Source organism: Myotis daubentonii, chromosome 7 (assembly GCF_963259705.1).
Source record: "Myotis daubentonii chromosome 7, mMyoDau2.1, whole genome shotgun sequence".
In the NCBI taxonomy this organism is placed as follows: Eukaryota; Metazoa; Chordata; class Mammalia; order Chiroptera; family Vespertilionidae; genus Myotis; species Myotis daubentonii.
Window position 1 is genome coordinate 94,688,743 of NC_081846.1, and position 21,477 is coordinate 94,710,219.

General features: G+C 48.3%; 1 protein-coding gene across 6 annotated transcripts in view; it reads right to left on the reverse strand.

Moving 5' to 3' along the window:
* Window positions 1–1,728: 1,728 nt before the first annotated feature.
* Window positions 1,729–21,477, reverse strand: part of SAP130 (Sin3A associated protein 130) — a 100,250-nt gene continuing 80,501 nt past the window's right edge. For 5 of the 6 annotated variants that reach the window (XM_059704828.1, XM_059704822.1, XM_059704825.1 and 2 more), the window contains 3 exons: window positions 5,122–5,225; window positions 3,620–3,733; window positions 1,729–3,394 (listed from right to left, as the gene is read on the reverse strand). In XM_059704828.1, coding sequence (XP_059560811.1) covers window positions 3,236–3,394; window positions 3,620–3,733; window positions 5,122–5,225 — 377 coding nt within the window. In that variant the 3' untranslated portion in view covers window positions 1,729–3,235. Of the gene's footprint in view, window positions 3,395–3,619; window positions 3,734–5,121; window positions 5,226–5,589; window positions 5,785–21,477 lie in introns of those variants that run through there. The other variant, XM_059704826.1, reaches the window with a different exon arrangement.

A 21,477-nucleotide genomic window follows, 5' to 3' on the forward strand; every position in this document is an offset into this window, starting at 1 on the left:
AGTGTAAGGAGCCTCTGGGACAGCTTCAAGCACACCAACATCAGAATTATAGGGGTGCCAGAAGATGAGAGAGAGCAAGATATTGAAAACCTATTTGAAGAAATAATGACAGAAAACTTCCCCCACCTGGTGAAAGAAATGGACTTACAGGTCCAAGAAGCGCGGAGAACCCCAAACAAAAGGAATCCAAAGAGGACCACACCAAGACACATCATAATTAAAATGCCAAGAGCAAAAGATAAAGAGAGAATCTTAAAAACAGCAAGAGAAAGAAACTCAGTTACCTACAAGGGAATACCCATACGACTGTCAGCTGATTTCTCAACAGAAACTTTGCAGGCCAGAAGGGAGTGGCAAGAAATATTCAAAGTGATGAATACCAAGAACCTACAACCAAGATTACTTTATCCAGCAAAGCTATCATTCAGAATTGAAGGTCAGATAAAGAGCTTCACAGATAAGGAAAAGCTAAAGGAGTTCATCACCACCAAACCAGGATTATATGAAATGCTGAAAGGTATCCTTTAAGAAGAGGAAGAGGAAGAAAAAGGTAAAGATACAAATTATGAACAACAAATATGCATCTATCAACAAGTGAATCTAAGAATCAAGTGAATAAATAATCTGATGAACAGAATGAACTGTTGATTATAATAGAATCAGGGACATAGAAAGGGAATGGACTGACTATTCTTGGGGGGGAAAGGGGTGTGGGAGATGTGGGAAGAGACTGGACAAAAATCGTGCACCTATGGATGAGGACAGTGGATGGGGAGTGAGGGCGGAGGGTGGGGCGGGAACTGGGAGGAGGGGAGTTATGGGGGGGAAAAAAAGGAACAAATGTAATAATCTGAACAATAAAGATTTAATCAAAAAAAAAATTTTCATTTATTTTAATGGAAACCTGCCTATTTTCATGTCTTGCTTATTTATTTTATATTTTAAGACGATTCATCTGTGTATTTTGCATAATGATTATATCAAGTGTAGGGGTTTTAAGTCATACGATTAAAATCAGTTAAGGAAAAAAAAAAGGCTATATGCAAGTCCTACCGGGTTTGGCTCAGCAGTTAGATCGACAGCCCTCAGACCAAAGGGTTGTGGGTTCGATTCTTGGTCAAGGGCACATATTCCCGTTACTGGCTTGATCCTTGGCCCAGGTCTGGGTGCATGTGGAAGGTAACCAATTGATGTGTCTCTCCTAGATGTTTCTCTCTCTCCCTTCCACTTTCTCTAAAAGTCAATAGGAAAATAACCTCGGGTGAAGGTTAAAACAGAACAGAACGCGTGGACGGCTGAATCTGCAGTGACCCCCACCGCCACAAGAGGGCCTTTCACTGGTGACGGGAACCAAGCTGTGGGACAGCCATACGATGGAATGCTCGCTCATCAGCAATAAAAAGCAATGAACAACGTCACCTCAATAAATTTAATTAAAAAAAGCAATGAGCTCTTGAAACTAGCAACATGAATATGACTCAGTATAGCTTCCCATTACACTGTGTAAAAAAAGCCAGACTACTTCCCATAAAAAGTAATATACTGGATGATCCCATTCATACATCCCAGAAAATGCACACCAGAGCGACAGAAAGCACATCAGCCGAAACTGGGGAGGCAGGTAAGGGCGAGAGGAGTCACAGGTACAAGGAAACTTATGGTTCTCAAAGACACGTTGACTATTTTGCTTTTGGTGCTTTCATGGGTATAAACAAATATCAAACCGAATTTCATACTTTAAAATGTTTAGTTTATTGGATACCAGTTAGTTTTCAACAAAACTGTTTAATATCGTTGTGCACAAAGGCAAGACGCAGCCCCGCTCCCCCAGCTTCTGACTGTGCTCCCTCAAAGTTGACGGCAAACGGACACTTGTTCTGCCCGCGCTGACAGCGAGGCCCGCGCTGCCGGTCGTCCTTTGACAGGTGGCCCAAGTCTTGTTTAAATGAAGGGGCTGATCCTTTGGAGAACAGGCTTGTGAAGCAGGGTCCCTAATACCCGAGACTGCCCTTCACTGGCCAGCACCCCCCCAGCCACAGGGCGATGTGCATGGAGCGGAGCCAAGCCGGGGAGCGCTCCTCAGCAGGCACGCCAGCCGGTGCCGTAGCAAGCAGCAGTGTTTTCCACGTGGGCTCCACGCCCCACGGAGCCTCAGGGGGAGCAGCTCGCCTGCTCCAAGGACTTCTCCCCAAGGTCGTGCGGGCCTGTGTTCGAACCAGAAGCCAAAAGCCTCTCTTTCAGCCCTCCCCAGGTGAGACCTTCCGGCTCCAGGTCTAGGAAGGGTGCTCAGGGAGGCCTGTCAGCATCGGCACCAGCGGTCTCAAGTCTGCTGAGATCAGGGCAAAGGGAGGAGCGCCAGCCCCAAGGTGGCAACTGGAACTACAGGTGTAGCCAGCAGAAACCAGGCTGGGCGGGAGACAGGGTGCTGGTGCCCAGGGAGGCCTGGGCTACCGCGCCCGTCGAGCTAGTTACCAGGAAGCAGGTAACTATGACCACAAGACCAGGGGGTCAGCATGCCAGTGGCGTTCAGCGTAGCACTGACTCTAAAACCACTCAGATGCTCATGTACAAAACCCCGCGAGTCCTTTATTGACCTTGGGAGATGTGTGGTACATACAGCTGATGGCGTCACACCGGCCGCAGCAGCACAGACAACCAGGAGCCACTTCAGAACGGGGACCTCAGGGCCATTCGTGGTGCTGCCTGCTCCGAGCCTCCACAAAACCCAAAGGACACACGCAGGGCAGAATAGAATAGTTTCACTTTGAAATGGTTCTTAAAAATGACAATAATTGATAGTCCAAACCCCTTAGAGTGTGAGATGTGCCGTTCTCAGTGCCATGGCGCAGCTGAGAAAGGTGGACAGAATCAAGACAGCGGGAGGGGGGCTTCTGTGTGGATGAGAACAGCGGTCCAGGGGCTACTCCCAGCCCAGGCTCAGCACAGGCCGACAGGACTCGTCAGGTAAACAGTTTTAAACCGGAAAGCTGACAAATCCAGCCATCACCGTCCACTGATTCCAGTGGGCAGCCCTGGGCCCAGGAGTCCCTGCTGACAGTGCACGGAGGAGTCACTCAGCTCTGAGCCTCCGTGACACCGACACCGGGCCCTCTGCCTGCGCGTGGGCATTAGGAGCGCTGCCTTCATCTCAATGCTCCACCTGGAGATAGCTAAACCCTCCGCCGCCCCGCACCTTTCTTCACCAACTCCGTCTCCGCAGCCCTGACTCCGGGGTCTAGACTTTTTCCTTTCGCTTCAGTTTCGATACCTTCTTGACAGTCCCATTCTTGTTGAGAAGCTTCAGGACACGGTCTTTATGATCTAGAACCTTCAGCATGGAGTCTCTGGCCTCGCTGATCTGATCCATCACCAGCTTACACCTCTGCATGTTCCCCTGGAACAAAAGACAGGCCACTGTCAGTCAGTCATCGTGAGGTGCCTCGGCTTTAAAGAACGTGTCCATCTGTGGACTGAGACACTTTGAGGCTTTCACACAGAAAATGTCCGAGTGTTTCTTGGTATGCAGGCTGAAGAATAAGCTTTTGATAAACTAAGGAGTGGCTGGAGGAGAGAAAGGAACAAGCAAGCGGGTGAGGAGGAAGGAAGAGCTCGCTCCAACCTGGATGAGTTCGTTGATGCGGTGCAGGTCGTCGTCAGTCGCCGCTTTCTTCTTGGGGATGATCCCTTCCTGGAGGGTGGTGAGCCTTTCATAAACGTCGTGCTCTAGATTCGTCTGTAACACACAAGGCGGTGACAGTGGGACCTTAGAAATGCTTTTGTCTGAAAAGCTCAAGGAACACCACCAAGGCAAACAAACCACCTTGAACCACCTTTTTAAACTGGTGTGGGCTGTTCTCTCAATGACGAAAGTGATCAGTAACAACTCACAATACAATCTGCTGTCGTTCAGAGCTCACAGTCAAGGGTAATTTCTTTTGGTTAATCCTGGCCCAGGAATACTTTCCCCATTGATTTTTGAGAGAGTGTGGAAGGGAGGAGGAGAGACAGAGAGAGAGACACTGATGTGAGAGACACATGGACTGGTTGCCTCTGCACAGGGATCAAGCCTGCAACAGAGGTACGTGCCCTTGACCCAAATCGAACCCAGGACCCTTCAGTCCAAAGGCTCATGCTCTATCCACTGAAGCAAAATGGCTAGGGTAAGGATAATTTTAAAATATATATATATTTTTACTGATTTCAGAGAAGGAAGGAGAAAGAGATAGAAAAATCAATAACAGAGAATCATTGATTGGCTGCCTCCTGCACGCCCCCCATGGGGGATCGAGCCCCAAACCCGGGCATGTGCCCTGACTGGGAATCAGGCTGTGACCTCCTGGTTTGTAGGTCACCGCTCACCACTGAGCCCCGTGGGCCGGCAAGGATTACACACTGCCCTGGATAAACCCTGGGAAACAAGTCCACATGGTGCACAGACACGTGCTCCTCTGTGAAGTACAGATCTAGCCCCGCCCCATTTACACACAAAACCACAGTCGGGTACCAGCTACTCCAGTGATGGAGAGACTCCTGAGGCGGTTGCTTCCCTGTGCCCTTCCCTCACTGGTGAAGAGGAGACCCCCGCCCCAGGGTTCTGGAAATGGCTGAAACCGCGACCCTCACCAACACCGGACAGATGGGATCAAGAGCAGTTTACTAGCCAATATACTCCCAGCCCAGGGGGGAGGACACTGCACCTCGCGGGGCTGCAGGGCCAGGAGGGTTGTCCTCAGGACCCAGTGCGCATGCAGCGGCTGCAGCAGGCAGGCTCTGTAGTGTCAGAGGGTGAGGGAGCCAGGGCTCCCACAGGGCAGTGAGCAGCGGGACCGTGCCTGGTGGCTGGGGAAGAGCAGAGTGGGGAGGGTGCACATTGGGCTGTCTGAGGCCGTTTCAGGTCACTGAGCTGAACTGCAGGTCTCACACCAGAGGTGCGCATAGGCTTTGGTTCTGCGAACCAGAACTAAGATGTAGTCAGATCCTAATTACACGTATGAAGCAGACACAGGAATGGGCACGCCCTACCAATTATCTCAGCGCCATGCGATTGGAGACGCTTCGGATCGCTCAGGAGAACCTCGGCGGGAACGCGCACCTGCAGCCCCACCCCCACCCCCCACCTACCAGCTGTAGCAACTGGGCAGCACAGAGGTGGACTTTCCAGCCTTGGGCACGACAGGACACTCCCTTTTGGCTGGCGATTTCCTGCAGCATGGCTTTCTTCTCCTCTGGAACATGAAAAAACAGAGCACAATCAATTTCCAGAAAGTAAAATCCTTAAGTGCAACTATTTTATCAAGAATTTCCTTGGGGGAGGGTTAGAGATCACCCAAAGGACTTGTATGCATGCAACTAGCAGAACCAAAGGACACAGACACTGGGTGGTGGGGGCTTGCCCTCGGGGATGGGAGTGGCTGGGGGGGGCGGTCAATGGGAAGAAAAAAAAAGACATATGTAAAACTTCAGACAATAAGAAACAAAATAATTCCTTTACTTAAATGTCTTTAAATATAAATCCTTTGCATTTAAGCCATTAGGAATAGAGGTCACAACATGAGTAAAAGCTCTTTGTCCATCACTAAGAATGCTTGAAAGACAGGCTCTGCTGATCTAGTGAGTTCAAAAGACGGCAAGTTATTATTCTACTTTCTTAAAAGAGGGAAATGGTCCTCAGTGGGCAGAAGCCTCGCTCATGTGTGATGCTCGCAAGCAGGTGGGGAGCTGGGCAAGACGTCCTCAGAGGCTCCTCGGTGCTACCAGGTCTTGGAGAAACCACAGGAACCCAATCTGTATGACACTTAAATTTGGGTAGAAACGTCCAGTAATCAGAACTGTGTAGTACGACAAAAAGTATTTTTTAAAAATTTAAAAATTATTTTAAAAATTATTTTAAAAATGCCTAACACATTGTTTGCGGGTAGTTTTTATCGCGCACTAACAGGTGACGTGGGCCATTTTTGCTGATTTTTTGCGCAAATGGCACCGTTCAGTAAAATCACGATAACTTTAGTTTACGTATTTATACGTTACCCGCATTCTACCGCTAGTCTATAAAAAACGTATTAATACGTGTCCCGCGCTCTACTACACTGGTAGAACGTATAAATACGTAAAACGTGTAAACACGCTTCCCGCATACAACGTGTTAAAAACACCAAACACCCACTATGTGTTTGTCAAAACCCAAAGGATGCACACCACGAGCACTGAGCCCGATGCACACAGTGAGCTGTGATGACCACGGAGCCATGCCGGCCATCCGGCGAGCTGACGACGGTGCCAGTGCAGGCCCGTCCGGCGAGCTGACGACAGTGCCAGTGCAGGCCCGTCCGGCGAGCTGACGACAGTGCCAGTGCAGGCCCGTCCGGCGAGCTGACGACAGTGCCAGTGCAGGCCCGTCCGGCGAGCTGACAACGGTGCCAGTGCAGGCCCGTCCGGCGAGCTGACGACAGTGCCAGTGCAGGCCCTCCTGGTGAACTGTGGTGACGACGGTGCCCACGGTGGGGCTGCTAGTGGGAGGCTCTGTGTGGGGGGCAGGGGTGCATGGGAAATCTCTGCACTTTCTGTTTTTGTTGTGAACCTAAAACTGCTCTAGAAAGTTCGTCAATTAAAAAAAACCCAAAACCCTATGTAGCAGGCAAATATTAGCATGAATATGATTAAACAATTTTTAAACTTTTTGAGGTAATTGTACATTCACATGCAGCTGTACAGAGTAACAGAGATACTGTGTCATCTCACCCAGTTTTCCCCAATGCTTCGGAATTACTCAAAAGAATACTGTGCTGCAGTTTTGTACATCACAACCACAACGCTGACACAGAACTGACCCATAGGCACCACATTTGAGATGTGCTTATGGATCCCACTGTAAGCGTTTAAATACATTTTCAGATTGAAATGAAGATTCACAGGAAATTGCAAAGACAGTAGAGATATATTTGATAAGGGATTTTTATGTAGAACACATGAAGAATTACAATTCAGCAATAAAATGACAAACCAATTAAAAAGGGCAAAAACAGAAGAGAAAAACCAAGATGGTGGCATAGGTAAACACCAGAGATTACTGCCTCGCACAACAACTTCAAGAATACAACTAAAAGACGGAACGGACATCATCCAGAACCACAGGAAGGCTGGCTGAGTGGAAATTCTACAACTAGAAGGAAAGAGAAAAGCATACCGAGACTCAGAGGAGGTGCGGTGCGGAAGTAAAGTACAGAGGTACGGAGGCACACATGGAGAGGGCTGGCAGCTGAGGACACGGTTGTCTTTTTCAATCGGTAGGAAGTCTCAAGCTCTGAGCCCCAGTTCCGGGCGAGTCTCTGGGGACCCAGACTCATACGGGAGAAACTGGACTGTCTGGCATCGGTTGGAACACGAGGGCAGCTTTCTCTCGGGGGTGCTTGCAGCGATTGCCGGGACACTGAGAAGCAGGGCCTCTGAGGGCAGGACTGAGGATCTGCCATAGCTGCTTGCTCCGCCCTGTTGATCCCCTGGGACCCCCGCCCCACCCAAGCTGTGCCCAGAGGCTTTTGCATATGAAAGGCCTGGCCTGGCCCTTTGCAATCTGAAAATTACCTAACAAACTTGCAGCTGGCCCAAGGCCCCAGGGCAACTTGCATTGCTTCATAGCTGAGCTCCTGCTGGGTAGCCTCAAGCAGAGACTAGATTAGCACTTCCTTAGAGATCCAGGAGCAAGTGTGCCCTGTGGTCAGAGTGGGACCATCCAGATTGCAGCTCCTCTGATCCATAAAGGACACACTCAGGGGGCAGACTCACTGAGCACCAAAGCCCCATTAAAGCAAGTCTTGCCCTGGAGGGGTGTCTCCAGCACAGAAGTTCTCCCACTGCAGACACAGTTGATTCTCATAGCCAATTGACCTGGAGGTCAATTCCTCCCAGTGATACCTACAACAATCAAGGCTTAACTACAACAAGACTGTGCACAAAGCCCACAAAGGGGTGCACCAAGAGTGTCCACCTCAGGTAATTGGGGAGGCTGAGCCACTGGGCCCTATAGGACACCTAGCACAGAAAGCCACTCTATCAACACAGGGAAGCATAAAAAATGCGGAGACAAAGAAACAGGTCACAAATGACAGAAATGGAGGAAAGCAAACCACTGGATTTAGAGTTCAAAACCACACTTTTAAGGTTTTTCAAGAACTTTCTTGAAACCGCTGATAAATTTAGTAAGACCCTCAAAAAGTCTGGTGAGACCGCCGATAAATGTAGTGAGACCCTCAAGAAATCTAGTGAGACCCTCGGGGTTATGAAAAAAGACCAATTAGAAATTAAGCATACACTGACTGAAATAAAGGATATTATGCAGAGTTCCAACAGCAGATTAGAGGATCGCAAGAATCAAGTCAACGATTTGAAATACAGAGAAGCAAAGAACACCCAACTGGAAAAGCAAAATGAAAAAAAGAACCCTAAGAAAAATGGCGACCAGCAGGAAGGTAGGGAGGGAGAGAGTGTGAGAGCGCAAGGAAGTGATAGAGGAGTGTGTGGACACGTGTGGTGTGTGTGTATGAGCTAGGGACAGTTAGATTCTGCAGGTCTTCTAAGGGGCTGCTAAACGGGGCAGTCTTAGGCGGCGGAGTCCCGCTCCCTGTGCGGACACTCCTGGGCGGCCAGCACAGGCACGGCGACCATGCCATCTTGGGACACAGAGCTGCTTGAGACTAGGATCCTGGCCTCGGCACCACCCAGTCTGATCTCAGACGCATACCAGGACCCTGCAGCCACTGGGGACAGAGACCTGTGACCACAGCTACAGACCTGCGGACACCGAAAGTTCAGAAATCCCCGCGGCAGATCCGTGAGTAACAGAGCCCATCCCCCCTTCCCGTAGGCTTGCAGGCAGCACCAGAGTAACTAACTGATAGACCCACCCCTTGCCAGGGCCTCAGAGCTCCAGGAACTTTAGCCTGGAAGTGCACAAGCACCTTGGAACTGATCCTGCACAGGGCCGGGTTCAGGAGTCCTGGGCTGGGAGCAATCGCGCGAACCCCAGGAACTGAGCCTATGCGCACTGCCGGCTTCTGAGCCCTGGGCTGGGAGCAAACGCGCAAACCCCAGGAACTGAGCCTATGCGCACTGCTGGCTTCTGAGCCCTGGGCTGGGAGCAATCGCGCGAACACCGGGAATTTGTCCCGCGTATCACAGGCCCAGGGACCCTGATTCTCTGGGCAGGAGGCAGCACCAAGCACCAGTGACTTGACTGTGTTTCTTATCACCTGCGCCTGAGATCCTGATTTCCTGTGCATTCATACTAAGAGCCAGTGACTCCAATTCCTGGTGCAAGGGCACACAGGGACTCTGATTCTCAAGGCAAGGTCGCGCGTGAAGCAACAGAGACTCTGATACTGGATTCTGGGGAACTCTGACTCCTGGCGCACGCTAGGGGGCTCTGGTTTTCAACACGCTTCAGGGGGGTCTCTGTTTCAGCACGGTGCAGGCAGGGTCCCTGATTCTAAGGGCGCGTACGAGGCCACATTGAGCGCTGACAACACTGACTCTGAGCGAGCCTGGTTCCCACCAACCCACAACAACCACACATCTTAGTGTCAGAGCTCTTCAGTGACACTAGGGTGGTGGGAGGCTCCCACTGCACACGGCCCAGGCCCACGCAACTTGACGTTTGAACCATCAGGAGATAATCAGAATGAAGAGACGAAACAACACCCAGAGGAGAGACAATGAAGAGTCACCAAGAAAGGACATTAATGAAGTCGAAGCATGCAACATGACAGAAAAAGAATTCAGAATAATGGTTGTACAATTCATTCACCGGATGGATGAGAAAATCAACAACCTATTCAAGAATCAGGAAGAAATGAAAAGTGATATAGCTACAATCAAAAACACCATGGAAAGTTTCAACAGCAGACTAGAAGAAGCAGAGGACCGAATTAGTGAATTAGAAGATAAGGCAGAGAAACAAGCTCAATCTGAACAGCAACTGGAGAAAAAAATTAAAAAGCAGGAGAGCCTAAGGGAGCTTCGGGACAACATGAAACGAAGTAACATACGCATAATATGGCTGCCAGAAGGGCAAGAAGAGCAGCAAGGATTAGAAAAATCTATTTGAAGAAATGATGTCAGAAAACTTCCCAGATATGGGGAAGAAAAAAGTTACACAAGTACAGAGAGTCCCAGGAAAGATGAACCCCAAAAGACCCACACCAAGACATGTCATAATAACGATGGCAAATGTACAAGACAAAGACAGAATCTTAAAGGCTGCAAAAGAGAAACAGAGAGTTACCTACAAAGGATCCCCCATCAGATTATCAAATGATTTCTCAACAGAAACACATCAGGCTAGAACAGAATGGACAGAAATTTACAAAGTGATGCAAAGCAAAGGACTGAATCCAAGAATACTCTATCCAGCCAGGCTAGCATTCAAAATTGAAGGGGAAATAAGAAGCTTCACAGACAAAAAAAGGCTAAGGGAGTTTATCACCACCAAGCCAGCAATGCAAGAAATGCTAAAGGGACTGGTGTAAAAAGAAGAACTAAAAAGCCAAGAAAGAAAACAGCCACACACAAAAAATAGAAATGGCTACAAACAAGTACCTTTCTATAATAACTTTAAACGTAAATGGACTAAATGGTCCAATCAAAAGACATCGAGTGGCTGAATGGATAAAAAATCATGACCCATACATTTGCTGTCTACAAGAGACCCACCTCATTAGAAGGGACTCACACGGACTGAAAGTGAAGGGATGGAAAAATATCTTTCAGGCAAATGGAAATGAGAAAAAAGCTGGGGTAGCAATACTTATATCGGACAAAATAAACCTCAAAGTGAAGGCCATAACAAGAGATAAGAAAGGCCACTTCATAATACTAAAGGGATCAATACAACAAGAGGATATAACCCTGATAAACATATATGCACCCAATGCAGGAGCACCAACATACATAAGAAAACTCCTGGAAGATATCAGGGGAGAGATCGACCACAATACAATCATAGTAGAGGACTTTAATACACCACTGACATCACTGGATAAATCCCCTAGACAAAAACTCAGCAAAGAAACAACAATCCTAAATGACTCACTACATCAGATGGACTTAATTGACATCTTCAGAACACTTCACCCCAAAGCCACAAAATATACGTTCTTCTCAAGTGCTCATGGGACATCTTCAAAAATAGACCACATATTGGGTCACAAACAAAGTCTCCCCAAATTCAAGAAGACTGAAATCATACCAAGCATCTTCTCAGACCACAAGGCCATAATATTAGAAATAAACTACAACAAAAACAACCCAAAATACTCAAAAACTTGGGAGCTGAATAGCACGTTATTAAATATTGATTGGGTTACCAATGAGATCAAAGAAGAAATTAAAAACATCCTGGAAACTAATGACAATGAAAACACAACAATCCAAAACCTATGGGACACAGTGAAAGCAGTCCTGAGAGGGAAGTTTATAGCTCTACAGGCCTATCTCAACAAACAAGAAAAAATGGTAGTAAATCATCTAAATCTACAGCTCAAAGAATTAGAAAGACAGCAACAAGAAAACCCCAGAGTGAGCAGAAGGAAGGAGATAATAAAGATTAGAGCAGAAATAAATGACATAGAGACCAAAAAAAACAATACAGAAAATCAATGAAACCAAGAGCTGGTTCTTTGAAAGGATAAACAAGATTGACAAACCTCTAGCCAGGCTCACCAAGAAGCAAAGAGAGAGGACCCAAATAAACAAAATCAGAAATGATAGAGGCGAAATAACAACAGATCCCACAGAAATACAAATGATTGTTAAAAAATACTATGGACAACTCTACTCCAACAAACTAGACAACCTGGAGGAAATGGACAAAGTCCTAGAAAAATACAACATTCCAAAACTTGATCAGGAAGAATCTAAAAATCTCAATAGGCCAATAACTATGGAAGAAATTGAAGCAGTCATCAAAAAGCTTCCAGCAAACAAAAGCCCCGGACCAGACGGCTTCACAGGGGAGTTTTATCAAACATTCAAGGAAGAACTAAACCTATCCTCCTCAGACTACTACAAAAAATCCAAGAGGAAGGAACACTTCCAAGCTCATTCTATGAAGCCAGCATCACCCTAATACCAAAACCAGGTAAAGACAACACAATGAAAGGGAATTACAGGCCAATATCCCTCATGAACATAGATGCCAAAATCTTCAACAAGATCTTAGCAAATCGGATCCAGCAGTACATCAGAAAGATCATACACCATGACCAAGTAGGATTTATCCCAGGGATGCAAGGATGGTACAATATCCACAAATCAATAAACGTGATATATCACATAAACAAATTAAAAGAAAAAAACCACATAGTAATATCAATTGATGCAGAAAAAGCGTTTGACAAAATTCAACACCCATTTTTGATAAAAACTCTCAGCAAGGTGGGAATAGAAGGATCATACCTCAACATAATAAAAGCCATATATGACAGGCCCACAGCCAACATCATACTCAATGGACAAAAACTAAAACCATTTCCCCTAAGAACAGGAACAAGACAGGGATGCCCACTCTCACCACTCCTGTTCGACATAGTACTGGAAGTATTAGCCATTGCAATTAGGCAAGAAGAAGAAATAAAAGGCATCCAAATTGGAAAAGAGGAAGTAAAACTGTCCTTATTTGCAGACGACATGATATTATACATACAAAACCCTAGAGACTCCATCAAAAAGCTACTAGACTTAATACATGAATTTGGCAATGTAGCAGGATACAAAATTAACCCCAAGAAATCTATGGCATTTCTATACACCAATAGTGAATGTGCAGAAAGAGAGACTAAAAAAGCAATCCCATTTACCATCGCACCAAAAAAATTAAGCTACCTAGGAATAAACTTAACTAAAGAGGTAAAAGACCTCTTCTCAGAAAACTACAGGACGTTGAAAAAAGAGATAGAGGAAGACACAAAGAGATGGAAGAACATACCATGTTCTTGGATTGGTAGAATCAACATCATTAAAATGTCCATACTACCCAAAGCAATCTATAAATTCAACGCACTTCCCATTAAAATACCAATGGCATATTTCACAGACCTAGAACGTACTCTCCAAAAATTCATCTGGAATAAAAAATGACCCTGAAAAAGAACAAAGTAGGTGGGATCTCGATACCAGATATCAAGCTGTATTACAAAGCCACTGTTCTCAAAACTGCCTGATACTGGCACAAGAACAGACATATAGATCAATGGAATAGAATAGAGAGCCCAGAAATCAGCCCCAACCAATGCATTCAATTAATATTTGAAAAAGGAGGCAAGAACATACAATGGAGTCAAGATAGTCTCTTCAATAAATGGTGTTGGGAAAACTGGACAGATACATGCAAGAAAATGAAACTAGACCACCAATTTACACCATACACAAGAATAAACTGAAAATGGATAAAGGACTTAAATATACGATGGGAAACCATACAAATACTAGAAGAATCCAAAGGCAACAAAATCTCAGACATATGCCGAAGCAATTTCTTCACCGATACAGCTCCTAGGGCATTGGAAACTAAAGAGAAAATAAACAAATGGGACTACATCAAAATAAAAAGCTTCCGCACAGCAAAAGAAACCATCAACAAAACAACAAGAAAGCCCACTGCGTGGGAAAACATTTGCCAATGTCATATCTGATAAGGGCCTAATCTCCAAAATTTATAGGGAACTCATACAACTTAACAAAAGGAAGATAAACAATCCAGTCAAAAGATGGGCAAAGGATCTAAATAGACACCTTTCAAAAGAGGACATTCAGAAAGCCAAGAGACATATGAAAACATGCTCAAAGTCACTAATCATCCGAGAGATGCAAATCAAAAAGGTACCATCTCACACCTGTCAGACTGGCTATCATCAACAAATCAACAAACGACAAGTGCTGGAGAGGATGTGGAGAAAAAGGAACACCCATGCACTGCTGGTGGGAATGCAGACTGGTGCAGCCACTATGGAAGACAGTATGGAGTTTCCTCAAAAAACTACAAATGGAACTCCCATTTGACCCTGTGATCCCACTTCTAGGAATATATCCCAGGGAACCAGAAACACCAATCAGAAAGGATATATGCACCCCTATGTTCATAGCAGCACAATTCACCATAGCTAAGATCTGGAAACAGCCTAAGTGCCCATCAGTAGATGAATGGATTAGAAAACTGTGGTACATCTACACGATGGAATACCATGCTGCTATAAAAAAGAAGGAACTCTTACCATTTGCAACAGCATGGATGGAACTGGAGAGCATTATGCTAAGTGAAATAAGCCAGTCAATGAAGGAAAATTACCACATGATGTCACTCATTTCTGGATAATAAAGACCATTATAAACTTATGAACAAAAATAGATACAGAGGCAGAGCTGCCTCGAACAGACTGTCAAACTACAGCAGGAAGGCCAGGGTGGGTGGGAGGGCAGGTGGGGGGTGGGTAAGAGATCAACCAAAGGACTTGTATGCATGCATATAAGCATAACCAATGGACATAAGACACTGGGGGGTAGGGGAAGCCAGGGGATTGTCAAGGGCGGGGGGGGGGGGGGGGGAAGGAGACATATGTAATACTCTTTGTAATACTTTAAGCAATAAAAAAAAAAAAAAAGAATCCTAAAATATGAAGATAGTGTAAGGAGCCTCTGAGACAGCTTTAAACATACCAACATCCAAATTATAGGGGTGCCAGAAGAAGAGAGAGCGCAAGATATTGAAAACCTATTTGAAGAAATGACAGAAAACTTCCCTTACCTGGTGAAAGAAATAGACTTACAAGTCCAGGAAGCGCAGAGAACCCCAAACAAAAGGAATCCAAAGAGGACCACACCAAGACACATCATAATTAAAATGCCAAGAGCAAAAGATAAAGAGAGAATCTTAAAAGCAGCAAGAGAAAGAAAGCCAGTTACCTACAAGGGAATACCCATACGACTGTCAGCTGATTTCTCAACAGAAACTTTGCAGGCCAGAAGGGAGTGGCAAGAAATATTCGAAGTGATGAATGCCAAGAACCTACAACCAAGATTACTTTATCCAGCAAAGCTATCATTCAGAATTGAAGGTCAGATAAAGAGCTTCACAGATTAGGAAAAGCTAAAGGAGTTCATCACCACCAAACCAGGATTATATGAAATGTTGAAAGGTATCCTTTAAGAAGAGGAAGAAGAAGAAAAAGGTAAAGATACAAATTATGAACAACAAATATGCATCTATCAACAAGTGAATCTAAGAATCAAGTGAATAAATAATCTGATGAACAGAATGAACAGGTGATTATAATAGAACTAGAGGCCCGGTGCACAAAAATTTGTGCACTCGGGGAGGGAGGGGGGGTCCCTCAGCCCGGCCTGTGCCCTCTCCCAGTCTGGGAACCCTCGGGAGATAACGACCTGCTGGCTTAGGCCTGCTCCCGGGTGGCAGAGGGCAGGCCCAATCCCTAGGTGCAGCCCCTGGTCGGGCTCAGAGCAGGGCCATTTGGGGAGTTGGGGCACCGCCCCATGTCATGCACAGAGCAGGGAGGATCAGGAGGTTGCAATGCCACCCTCAGTCACACTCAGGGTAGGGCCGATTGGGGGATTGGGGCACCGCCCCCTGTCACACTCAAGGCAGGGTCGATGGGGAGGTTGCGGTGCAACCCCCTGTCACGCACAGAGCAGGGCCAATCAGGGGGTTGGGGCGCTGGCCCCTGTCACTCACAGAGCAGAGCCCATCAGAGGGGTTGGGGCGCTGCCACTCTCACACTCAGGGCAGGGCCGAAGGGGAGGTTATGGCTCTACCCCGTCACACACAGAGCAGGACCCGTTGGGGGGGGGCGGGGGGGAGGGGGTTGGGGCACCACACCCTGTCACACACAGAGCAGGGCCGATCAGGGGGTTGGGGCACTGCACCCTGTCACACACAGAGCCGCAGAGCGATCAGGGGGTTGGGCAGCTCCCCCCTATCAGGCACAGAGCAGGGCTGATCAGGGGGTTGGGGCGCCTTCTCCTGTCCCAAACAGAGCAGGGCGGATAGGGAGGTTGTGGCCCCGCCCCCTGTCGCACACAGAGCCGCAGGGCGATCAGGGGGTTCAGGGGGTTTGGGCACTGCCCCCTGTCACACTGATGCTGGTGCCGGGAGGCCTCGCGGCTCCGCTGATCCCCGTGCACTGGGTGTGTGTGTGTGGGGGGTGTCCCTCAGCCCAGCCTGTCCCCTCTCACATACTGGGAGCCCTCAGGCGTTGACCCCCATCACCCTCCAATCGCAGGATCGGCCCGTTGCCCAGGCCTGATGCCTCTGGCCTAGGCGTTCGACCCGGGCAGCGGGGACCCGCAGCTGCAGCGGCCCCAGGATCGTGGGCTTCGCTTTAGGCCCAGGCAAGGGACCCCTAGCTCCTGGGACTACCAGATTCGACCATGCCCAGCGCCCATCGCTGGCTCCACCCCTACTTCCTGCTATCACTGGCCAGGGCGGAAAAGGCACCTGATTCTCTGATCATGGCTGGGGGGCAGGGCAAAGGCGGCCCCAGGGCCACCTTTGCCCTGCCCCCCAGCTCTTAGCTCCCCCCTGGGTTTCCGATCACTGTCAGTGGCAGGGGGCTTCTTCCTGCTTTCCCTTTGGCCTCCCTGCATTGTGCCTACATATGCAAATTAACCGCTATCTTGTTGGCAGTTAACTGCCATCTCAGTTGGCAGTTAATTTGCATATAGCCCTGATTAGCCAATGAAAAGGGTAGCTCGTACGCCAATTACCATTTTTCTCTTTTATTAGTGTTGATTAGGGGCATAGAAAGGGAGTGGACTGACTATTCTTGGGGGAGAAGGGGTGAGGGGGATGCAGGAAGAGACTGGACAAAAATCGTGCACCTACGGATGAGAACAGTGGGGGAGGGAGTGAGGGTGGAGGGTGGGGCGGGAACTGGGAGGAGGGGAGCTATGGGGGTTAAAAAGAGGAACAATTGTAATAATCTGAACAATAAAGACTTAATTAAAAAAAAAATAAAAAGGGCAAAAACATCCAAAAGGACATCTCTCCAGAAGAACACAAACAGTCAATAACTACATGATGTTCAACGTCACGAGGGAAATAGCAATCGGAACCACCTTGAGGGGCCCCGGCCGAGCGCAGTCACTGGAATGTTGTGGTGCACACCAGAAGGTTTTGAGTCCAATCCCCAGTCAAGGCACATGTGGGAGGCAACCGATTGATGTTTCTCACATCAATGTTTCTCTAAGCGATAAAAATATATCCTTGGGCGAGGATTAAAAAACACACAAAATCAAAACCAAGAAGCCCCACTGCCCACCCACCAGCATGCTGCAATAAAGAAGTCAGTAAGTTATGATAAGGCTATGGAGAAATCAGAAGGGCTCACACATAGCTGATGGAAAAATAAAGTGTATTCACTTGGGAAAACAGTCTAGCAGTTATTAGAATGTTAAATACAAAGTTACTAAACAAGCCAGAAATTCTATTCCTAATTATATATCCAAGCAAAATGAAAGGATACCCTACAAATTGGACCAATGTTCGTATCATCATTTTCATAATAAACAGTGGAAACAGCCCAAATGCCCATCAAGTGATGATGGATACAACATGGTACATAAGGAATGAAGTACTGATACATGCTACGTGGATGACGGAAGATGGCATATGGTATGATTCCATGCATCTGACATATGCAGCATTGGGAAACCTATAGAGACGGAAAGTAGATCAGAGGTGGCCTTGGCGGAGGGGCAGGGAGTGAAGATGGCAGGACTGGGGGTGATGGCGAGCCAACGGCATGGCGTCTCTCTTTTTAAAAAAATATATTTTATTGATTTTTTACAGAGAGGAAGGGAGAGGGATAGAGAGTTAGAAACATCACTGAGAGAGAAACATTGATCAGCTGCCTCCAGCACACCCGCTACTGGGGATGTGCCCGCAACCAAGGTACATGCCCTTGACCGGAATCGAACCTGGGACCCTTCAGTCCGCAGGGCGATGCTCTATCCACTGAGCAAAACCGGTTAGGGCAAGCATGGCGTCTCTTACTGGCGCAAAGAAAATGTTTAAAGACTAACTGTAGTGATGGAGGCACAACTTTGTGGATATATGAAAAGTCACTAAATTGTCCATTTTAATATGTGAATTATATCTCAATAAAGCTAATGAAAAATAGTAAAGAGGTCAAGTTCACCCCACTGGTTGCATGTGACGTCACCAGAGAACAGTATTAAACCCAGGAAATCACCGTGGACGGAAAGGGTGCACCTGCCGCTTCACAGGCCGGCGACTCCCGTGGCGCCCACCCCTCCCCAAGACTCCAAATGGAAGAGCCCCTCCTGCCGCACCGTGAGGTCACCCCCCTGCCCCACCGACTGCACGACTGTCACTTTGAGGTGACATAGATAGGAGTCCCTTCCACACGTCATACCACGTGCCTTTAAAATCGGCACGACTGACAGTCTTCCCTTTCCATTCCTATCTAATCAGCCACAGCCTGTGTGACCGCTGCCCACGACATCGTCCGCCTTGTCTCCAGTGTTTGGTTATTACAAAACAGTTGCTATGCATATCTGGGCAGATTTTTGTGTGGATATAGGTTTTCATTCTTCTGGGGTAAATGCTTAGAAGTGCAACTGTTGGGTCATACAAGTGTGTATTTCATGTTTATGAAATTGCTCATTTATTTTCAGAGCAGCTCAGCATGTACGAGTGTGCTCTGCTCATCTGCTCCCGAGTGAGACTGGCGAAACGTGTTAAAATAACCACTGAACCCTCTGGAAAAGGTCCTGCCAATGTCTGCAGCCTCCGAACCACACCCCCCGCCCCCCTCGCTGCCACAAGCAGGCCCCACCCTGGGCAGGGCACGAGCACTCCCCTGCCTGCCCTGCACCTGGTGCGGAGGTGAAGTCACAGGTGAGAACTGAGCTTTGGGGCTTCCTTGGGCTCAACCCCACCTTGGAACGGACTGTGCCTGGGAATGACATGCTGAGGACAGCGGGAGGGGCCCCTCCCCGCGTGCGTGTGGTCCTGTGAGGTGAGGCGAGCCGAGGACCTCCAGCTGCTCAGGCCTTCCCCCCACAGAGCGCACCCCCAGAAAGCAGGTGTTCCTCAGGGTGCCCCCCACCCCCGCCCCCAGCCCTCAGGAGAAACAGTCTCTAAAGCAGGGAGCTGCTACTCTCTTCCCGAAAGAACTGACTCCATTTGTAAAGGGATAAGTTCTGACATAAAGGTGCCCCAGAAGGGGGTGTAGGAAGGGCAGGGAGAGAACCCCTGTAGGTCTAAGGGAGACGCAGCCGAGACTGTGGGCTCACTGTGGGCAGGACAGACAGTGACAGCCAACACTGACCTCAGACGCGATTCTGCCGTGAAGCTGCAAGTTCACTGGGTTTGTTTGCAGAGGAATTGACCTTGTGCCGCAGGACAAATTCCAGCATGCCCTGTGTCCTAGCAGAGCAAAGGCAGGCGACCGTGGGCTTAGCAGCTGGTGTCATCAGGAAGAGCAGAGAGCCCTTGCAGCGCTGCTCTCCCAGGAGCATGGGCACCCCAGAGCAGCGCCTCCCTGAGGAGCAGCAGCGGCGGCTCGACTCTGGGCAGCGGTGGTGGGGTAGGGGCAGCAGTTAGAGGTCAGGAGAATAACCAGCCACCAAACAGATAAAGGTGCCGATAGCAGTAACACGGGTGGGGATGCAGTGCCCGAGGTGCTGCGTGATAGCATCTAAAAGCCCACTTTTCCACAAGGAACGATGAGTCATGCAAAAGAAACAGGAGAGTGTGACCTATCATGGGAGCAAACTGCTTTTTGAGAATGACCAGTGTCACTGACCAGAAAGAGATTCCAGAGCAGCGATCACACGTAAGCCCACAGACTGAAAGGAGAGCGCGAGAGAAGCAGGACGGCATGATGAGCACGCCAGAGAGAAAGAAATTAAAAGAGAAAAGAAAAAGACAAAATCCTGGAGTTGAAAAGTACAATAAATGAACATTTTAAAATCCACTAGTGGGAGCAACAGTAGATCTGAACTGTACAGCAGAGAATCAGATCAAAAGAGAGTATCCACGTTGTTGAGAGAAAAAAGAAGAGAGTGAGCAGTGCCTTGGAGAAGGTCTGTGTAAGGAGGCACAAGGGAAGGGGGAGGAGGAGGAGGAGGAGGAAGGCGCCAAGGAAAAGACGGCTGAAAGCTTCCTGGGAAAAACACGTCAAACCCACAAAACCCCTCTATGCCCAGGAAGCTCAAGGAACACCACCAACAGGCACATTGCAGGAAAAACATTAAAAGTCAAAGTTGAGAAAATCTTCAAAGTAGCAAGAGAAAAACGAGGTGCCATTCTCCAGACAATCCGTCAGGTCAAAGCCACGGCCCGGGCGACAGGCAGCAGGCCACGCAGCGCAGGGGGGACGGGTCCTCGGCTCCCCGCACTTAGCACCCCACGACTCCGTCAGCTGTTCTGAAGGGTGTGTAGTGACATCTCAATGTACATTTCGCTAATGGCTAGTGACTGAACATTTAAAAAATAGTTGTTTTCTGTTCCAGGATCTAATCAGGATACCACATGCCACTCACTCATGTCTTCCTAGACGCCTCCTGGCTGATGGCTCCTGCTCCCGATGACCCCAGGCTGCCGATTCTGGCCAGAGCTGCAGGGTGCCCTTTCCTGCCAACAGGCCTGGCTCACAGGCTAGACTGGGTTCTGGGAATCTGAGGGGCCGTCACAGTCTATAGAGAACATACTATTAACCTGACTCAGTCGTGTTGCCACGGCCTTGGCCACCTCACTGAGGGGTGTTTGGCAGGTTGCTTCTCTGTGAAGCCACCCGCCCCCTCCACTGCACCCCGTGGAGGTCTGTGACCTTACCCAACCCCCACCCACTCCCCGGCACAGCACCCTGGGGAAGCCTGTGACTTTACCCCCTCCCCCGTGGGCACAGCACCCTGTGGAGGTCAGTGACCTTATCCAATCCCCTTCCCCGGCACAGCACCCTGGGGAAGTCCACACAGCCAACACTTAAGGACCTTCAGCATCTCCTGTGCTGGATCCTCTTTGGGGAAATGTATCTTCACGCTTGTGTCCTTTACGAGGTTTGTTAACATTACCTCCCAGCTTATGGCTTGTCTTTTCATCTTCCTAACGGGTCTTCACAGATAACAAGTTCTTATGAAGCTCAATTTCTTCAGTTTTTTTAATACACTGTGCATAAAATTCCTGCACAGGTAGGGTCCCTAGGCCTGAATGGTGATCAGGGCCGATCTGTGGGATGACCGGTGGGGCGATTGGGGGGGGGGGGGGGGGGCTTCCGCTGGCACCCGCCTTGGCTGGCGGCCTAGCACTGCTGCTTGCCGGCCTGTCCCCTACTGCCGCCACCACGGGTTGGAGCCTGTGGGCAGCTCCTGCGTTGAGCATCTGCCCCCTGGTGGTCAGTGTGCATCATAGCGACCGGTCGTTCTGCTGTTCAGTCAATTTGCATATTA